At 36.0% G+C, this 7,565-nt stretch overlaps 1 protein-coding gene across 1 annotated transcript; it reads right to left on the minus strand.

Moving 5' to 3' along the window:
* Window positions 1-882: 882 nt before the first annotated feature.
* Window positions 883-6,477, minus strand: LOC102783383 (intelectin-like). The gene is made up of 8 exons (XM_006787237.2): window positions 6,399-6,477; window positions 4,929-5,015; window positions 4,221-4,343; window positions 3,852-4,099; window positions 3,144-3,308; window positions 2,297-2,414; window positions 1,952-2,058; window positions 883-1,881 (listed from the first exon to the last, which is right to left on the minus strand). The coding sequence occupies exons 2-8, from the start codon at window positions 5,011-5,013 to the stop codon at window positions 1,735-1,737; spliced, it is 993 nt and encodes a 330-aa protein (XP_006787300.2). The 5' UTR covers window positions 5,014-5,015; window positions 6,399-6,477; the 3' UTR covers window positions 883-1,734.
* Window positions 6,478-7,565: the final 1,088 nt, after the last annotated feature.

Here is a 7,565-nt window from a genome sequence, read left to right on the forward strand (position 1 = left end):
GGCAATAATGTAAAAAAATAAACTCCCAATATTTTGAATTTTTTTTGCATAGTGCAGAAAATCGAGACTACACCGGAAATCCTCACCTGTACCCCGTTTCATCCCCTTCCTTTAACTTGTTAAATATTTAATCATCTTAATTGTTTTTCATTTTCTTTTAGTGTTTTTGAGGAATTCAGAGCATACACATAACAATTAGAACAATTTTATTCTTGCTATATTTTACCAATACATGTTTTCCGAGTAGAGTATTCTTCCATAAGAGTTTTGTTTGGTTTTTCTTTTTAAGTTTCTAGCTCAGCTGACTCGTAGAGTGGCATACAGGAGGGGGGGGGGGGGGGATATAAATTTATTTATTTATTTATTAAATAAATAAGATGTGCATTATTCCTAAAAAGAAAAAAATGAATACCTACATTTATATTCATCATTTCTGCTTGCAGTGCAGTCGTTAGCTGTCTTAACTAAAGGTTGTATCAGACCCATGGACGTAAGAAGTCAGGTAAGTAAAATGGTGGAGACGTAAAAAAAAAAAAAAAAAAAGCAGTTACGTTTACCGCAAGCTCAGCATTTATTGTTAAATGTTACAGTTTTGTATTTTCAACTCTGGTGTTACTGTTTAGAAAGGTTTGGATTTAGTTTAGGCTAGTTTCAGTGTTACTTTTAGGGGGATTTTTGTTTTTCTTGCTTTTCTTATTATTATTATATGAAGAGTGTTTGTCCAGCTAAAATTTGGAAAAGTTAAAACAGGTATTACAATAAAAACACAACACTTTGTGAGGCTGGGTATTTGCTCGTTTAGTTATCTCATGTCTCATCAAACAAATGCATCATACTCGCTGTGTTGTTAAAAACTACAAGTAAGGACATTTACTGCAAATATTTGTATTTTGTTGTTATTTCAAAAAATCATTTCAGTTTTCAAGTGTGGGTTTTGTTTGTTTGTTCATTTGTTTGTCTGTCTGTCTTTTAGGTTAAATAAAACCACACCTAGTCTTAGTTTTTAATATAGCTCTAGATCAGATTAATAACATTCTAATCAAAGCAGGGTTTCCATGGAAACGCATTTCATCATTACCACATTTCTTACTAAACCTTCAGTTAAAATTTGATGTTTAATTAATCAGACCTTTAGTTCCAAGAATCAGAGGACACGCGTCACACAAGGGAACAAATGTGCAAACTTTAGACCTCCAGCATCTGTTTGAAGTTCATGGCTATATCCAGCCAGCGTGGCCAGTTTGTCTTTCAGCTATAGGTGACCTCTAGACAACCTGAAGGTTTTTATGTCATGAGCTGTCAGTGGAAGTAATGGACACAACATTTAAAAAAAAAAACTCTGTTTCACTGGTTAGTCCTGAGTAATTTAGGTCTATGTGCTTGTCAATAATAATGAGGATGACTTACATACAATTTTTTTTTCATAAAAAATGAAGGTTAGACCGTGACCATGAAAAATATTCGCAGTTCATCTTTCTTTTTCTCTGCTGACTAAAACAAACTGTCAAATTAATTCCAGTAAAAACAACTTTGAATGTTTCGTGTAACTACACAGTTCAGTAGTGCCATCTACGGTTTGTGTTGCTTAATTACAGATGACTCTTTCACTGACAACTTCTGATTTGTTCTCCAATAAAAGAGAAATTTTATGATTGATGGCTGTACAAATAAACCTGATGTCACCTGATCTGGTTACAGCTGGGACTGACTATAGTCGAGGCTACGCAAACCCACTCAGCGGTAAAACAGTAAGACAGCAGCCTCGGTCATCTCTTTGGAGGCACTCCAGCCTTGCTCTTTGCCCAGTCTGTCGTAGTCAAACGATGGGAAGTCCCCACACTGCTCCTCAGGGTTGAAATATCCTCCTCCTCCTATACAATACTAAAAACAGGGTTTTTACACCATGTGTACTCACACAGTATAGGCAGATGTGTGACGACTGATTACTCACATGTTCAGTGTTGCAACCGACAGTCGGCTTGACACCAGAGCAGATAGCCATGGCCGCAGATTCCCAGTTTATTGCTCTGAAAGTGATGAAGCCTGGTTCAAACTCCCCTTTCATTCAAACAAACAAATTAAATAATTAAATAAACATTCATATGACAACTGGTTTAATTAATAGAGTACGTTCATAGATACTTAAAAACTCTGTTATTCATTTTGTGCTGCAAGTTTAAACAACTATTTTATGTGTAAAATATGTAAAAGACTCTCATTACACATTAATTGTCTAATTAATTGTCTTCTAATGGTCCAAAATATAATTTTCAATCTGATTAAATGAGCTTCTTACTTCTTGGATTGGGTCCATACAACTTTTTGGTGGACTCCGCGTCTCCGTGGTCATACACAATGGGAATAGCTGGCCCTCTGTCACTGCATGTTCCAACTTTGTATCTCACCGGATATTGCTGCAACAGTGTTGGGGGGGTTTGTCATGAGTGTGTATGTATGGACACACACTCACACAGAAACACACACATATATGTATAAAAGTAAAGCCTCTGAAAATTGATCCAGTGGTTTATAAAAACATTTTCCAAGAACATTTTGAAGTGGATGGCAGGATCAGAATTTGGCATAAACAACATGAAGGCGTGGCTCCATCCTGTCTTGTATCAACAATTAAGCCTGGTTGTGATGCAAAGGTGGTGTAATATTTTCTTGGCACACTTTGGCCACAAGGAATTGAGGCAGTTCAGAAGGCAAAGGGGATCCAAGTTGGTATCAACTAAGTATCTCTAATAAAGTGACCAGTGAGTCATCCTCCTGTTCAGTTGTGCTCTGGGGTCTCTCACTTCTCTTTCTTTTCTGGTTAGAACCAGTTTGCATTGTTCTTTGGAGGAAGTAGTAGACACGCATCTGTGATATTTTCAAAAGTTCAGTTCACAATCTTCCTGCATGAAACAGCCGTTATTTCTCGGGACAAGTATACCATTGATGTAGCAGACAACTAACGATCTTTTCACAGGAATTTTGAAACTTTAAAACGTTCCAACGTTCCACCAACGTTCCACCTTGGGAAACGGCTGATTTACTACAGAATATAAACTACTGGATCAATTTTCAGAAGCTTTTCCTCTTGATCATTTATGTTTTTGAAATTTACAAATTAATAAATTCTTCAGAGCTTTAATTACCTTGAACAGCTGAAAGAGATTTCCTCCATACAATGTGAGGAACTGGTTTTCAGTGTGGTAGCGGAGGATGGCTGCGGCTGCTTGGTTCCAGTGCTCCAGCGGCAAGTTGTTGGGAATGTGCCACACAGACATGTCCTCAGCTGTTATATCATAGTAACCTGGATTCTGTGTGAGGGTACACACATAGTTATGACTCAAATTAACACTTCTGGCCCAGTTAACTTCTTTTGCATCATAAATTGCTCCATTTTGCTTTTCAAATATTTTGTTTATCTTTTCAAATAGAATTTTTGTGACATCCCACGCCCACCTGCACCGAACCAATTCAGTAACATAAGCTGGAACTGTAGCTTATAACCAGCTAAAATACACTTTAATATCAAAAGTGTTTGACACTAAAGTGTATTTTTTTCCTATGGTAAATATTTTATCTATGATATTAATTGGTGTTTAATACTGTGATTTACATCATGGTTAAGATACACAATCAGACAATAAATCAAGGAATTTAATTGTTGCTTCTTCTTCTTGTATCCTGTGAGCATTTCTGTCTAAATAATTCATCTGGCAAGAAACTGATGAGTTTCCAACTAACCACAGCAGTGTGTTGCATTTTATGATCTCACAATCAGTTTTAAGTAAATTAAGCAAAGTGCTTCAGTTAATGTTACTTTCCAGCACTGTTTTTACCACCACGGCTGATTTTACCTTAAAGTCATCAGAAGTGGCGCTCTCTACTGTTCCAAAGGTGTTTCTGTTGGACCAGTTTCCATCTCCATCCGGCAGGTCAGCATTGTTGCCCTGCTGGCTGGACCAGCGATCGCCGGCTGTGCACCTTCCATAAATGCTGTTCTCATGGACGCTCGCCACCAGCGTCCATCCGCCTCCCGCAGTAGTCATATCACAGTAAGTCTGGTACAGCATGCCATTAGCTGTGGTGAGGTAGTACACCCCATCTGGAAACAAAGTATTAAGAAAACATAGTTTCATTTTAAGAGGGTAGAAATATCCTGAATTAATGAATGTTGCCCGTTAAATAATTATGACTGGTGATTTGTGTGATTGTATTGTCCTCACCTTCATATTCACCATATCGGTCCTTGATCTCTTTACAGCTTCTTGCATTATAAGTGAATCTGTTCCTCAGTTTCTTCAGCTGTTCAAAGTCTTCTGTCTCACGTGTGGTTTCTGTGCATTTTGCTGAAAACAAAGTCAAGAAATTGTAAGAAAGTACACATGTAAAGCAATCTGGAGATTTGCAGTTGTGTGAAAAATATAAAAGAAAACAATTTGGTCCTTTAAGTTTGGTTCATACTACTTCAGATAAACAACAACACATATTATAACATGTCTGCGGTGGAGTGTGGCTTGTGGCTCAGCTGCAGCGGAGGGGTGGAGCAGTGGGTTCGGGGTGTGGTGTCAGTTGAGGCTGACTCACATACCTGACCTCCATCATCTGATCATGTCTCCCCTTTTGAGGATGTTGCCGGGACCAGGGAGCGAGCCGTGTGTGGTGCTGAGCCAAGAAGGCAACTGGAAAGCTGAGCAGTGAAAAGCGCACAACATCTTTTTCCCACATGGAAAAAAGTGACATGGTGTAAGATGTTTTGAGTTGTTGTTCATCTGAGGTTGTATTTACCTAATTTTAAGACCTGCTAAGGATCGATTATTTTTATTATGTCCTGATAGGTGATAAGTGTCAGATGGTGTATTTTCTTGTCGCTACGTGTATGTGTGCTGTATCACTGAAAGCTAATAGAAATAGTTGAAACGTTTTCATATTACCTATTTGTGAAGAAGTAAAATCTGCAAAGGATACTTGTTCCAAAAACACCAGACTCACAAAAAGCAAAATTATGTGATGTAACATCTCTGTGGGTGAAAAAAAATACATATTAGGGGCTTGATGATAAATGTTATCTGACACAACACGTCAAAATATGGAAGCTTGTTTCCACCTCTGGAAAAAAAAAGGCATCCATATGTCAAAATTTCAGGTTATTATTTGAAAAGTCAGTATTATTTTTTTGATTAAGATGAAAAGTTTTTTACTGCTTGTATGTTTATGTTTAATTTCTAACATCTCAGAGAAGTCTAGTGTTCTCAAAACTGGGTATAAAACATGAATTCAGCAGGAATTTGTCTGATAAATAAAAACATGATTTTTCATTTTTAACAAATTTGAGGCATTTTTTAAATATTTGTGTGTTCTTCTAGTTATTCTTCTAGCTGCATCTCAAAATTTGAACTCACTAGCTCAAATGTCTGAGAAAATAACTTGAATTTTCTGCTGAACAAGCAGAATATTTAGCTATTTCATCTCCATCTCAAGAAACCTAAGTTTAAAAAAAACAAATAGTAATAATGTGTGTGCTTGTTTTATTCACCTTTGTTATATTTGTTTGAATAGGTCTTGAAGATTATGAAGCTCATTTCTTAAGAAAGAAAGGAAATTAATAATTCTTGGTCAAGAATAACTAATTTTTTTGTTGTATTTTAGTGCTAGTTATTGTTTATGTTTTAGCTTCTTCGGTTCTTGTTATTCATGTCCTGCTTTATTTTCCTCTGGAGTCTTATGTGTAGTTTTACTTCCTTCCATGTCTGCCCATGTGTACCTGCTTGCTCTGATTGGCCTTCGGTGTGAATATTTAGAGCCCTGTCTTTCCTGTTTTCATCACCAAAGTCTTTCCTATTCTCGTCTATGCTGCCTCTTGTGTTCTTGGAATTTTTAGTTTTCCTTAGCTTGTGTCCTATTGTGGAGTTTTTGGACTTGTGCAATTGAGCTGAATAAGTTTCTTTTTTTTTTTTTTTGCTTGCTTGGACCTTGATATATAAGCCTTGAATATATAAGCATAAAAATTATGTTCAAATCAACTTAAATTCAAATCATGAAAATTTCAAGCGCCTCCAGTGATCATGAATAAAAAAAAGAAAGAAAATAAACTAAATGTTCTTTCACCATTATCACCAGGTACTATAGGTCGTGAAGTGGGGTACACTCTGGACAGACTGCCAATCTGACACAATAAACTACATGTATTTTTTTAAAACAGAAATTAGTTTAAAACCCGTGTTCTTTTTTTCCCTGAAGAGATTTTACATGAAAATTCACAGCAGGGCAATGAGGTTCAATGTGATTGATAGAGAATTGCTATATATGTTTATAAAAGCAACAAAGAAAGATACTCACAGTCAGTGAAGCTGACAATGCTCTTAAAAAAATAATTTTCAGTGACTGACAATTAAAGTTGTTACCTGATTTAATTTCCAGATTGTTTCTCCACTATTTAAATTCTCTCATGAAGTCTGCAGTAGGAATAAGACTTATTCACATGACAGAAGAATATGAAGAGAAAGTTTGCCTCACATGACAGTGAGAGGAAAGTTTAAAATTAGGTCAAGAGGAAGTCGTTTTTGAGCATTGCTCAAACATGGTATTTTCTACAGCTCCAGAACAACACACACACTCTCTCTCTCTCTCTCTCTCTCTCTCTCTCTCTCTCTCTCTCTCTCTCTCTCTTTCTCCTGTATTGTTAAACATTAATCTTTTTTGCCTCAAGATTTTTTTGAGTTGATGAACTTAAAAATTGAAGTTTATCATAATTCCCTAAATTTTAGTTACATTTGACATGTACCTTTTGACTAAAATAAAAGTAAAGAATTTAATAGTTAAATTACATTTTTCATTCATGCCTTACATGAGAAGTAAGATTTATTTATATTGTCATTATGTTGCTAGAAGATAGCAAAACTTACAGTGGTGCCCTTGGTAACAAAGAAAATACAAAAAAGATAAAATAAATAAAAATAAAAATAAATAAATAAGATTGACAATGTGTACAACAGAGTCACTTTTTCAGTTCTACAAAACTAATATACATATACCACTGTTCTGGTTCTGTTATTTTTCAATACCTGCGTGGTTAACACTCAATTTCAAAAAATGACTATCAGAAATGTCTTGTAGTCCAGGTATTGCAACAAAAAATAAAATAAGATACTGTGCTTTGATACAGTGATCCAGACTCTTGAGTCTCTATAAGTTGGGGAACACTTTACCAGCTTCCAGCCTACTGTACTCTGAATGAATACAGTTTTATTCAGGCCCTTGGTAGAGCGTGTTAGTAGCCTGGCCGCTGCATTTTGTATAGCTTGGAGGCGAGAAAGAGATGATTTGTCCAAGCTGGTAAACAGGGCATTACAATAATCTAAACGCGATGACACAAATGCATGAACAATTTTTTCTAATTCAGCTGGGGAAACCATATGTCGCAGTTTAGAAATGTTCCTTAAATGAAAGAAGCAGGAACGAGACAAAAACTTTACATGTGACTCTAGGCCCAGAGAAGAATCAAATATTACTCCAAGATTTTGAATATTTGACTTGGCAGAAGGATAGAAAGAGGCAAGAACCTGACTGAT

Source organism: Neolamprologus brichardi, chromosome 6 (assembly GCF_056152115.1).
Source record: "Neolamprologus brichardi isolate AB-2024 chromosome 6, ASM5615211v1, whole genome shotgun sequence".
Taxonomy (NCBI): domain Eukaryota; kingdom Metazoa; phylum Chordata; class Actinopteri; order Cichliformes; family Cichlidae; genus Neolamprologus; species Neolamprologus brichardi.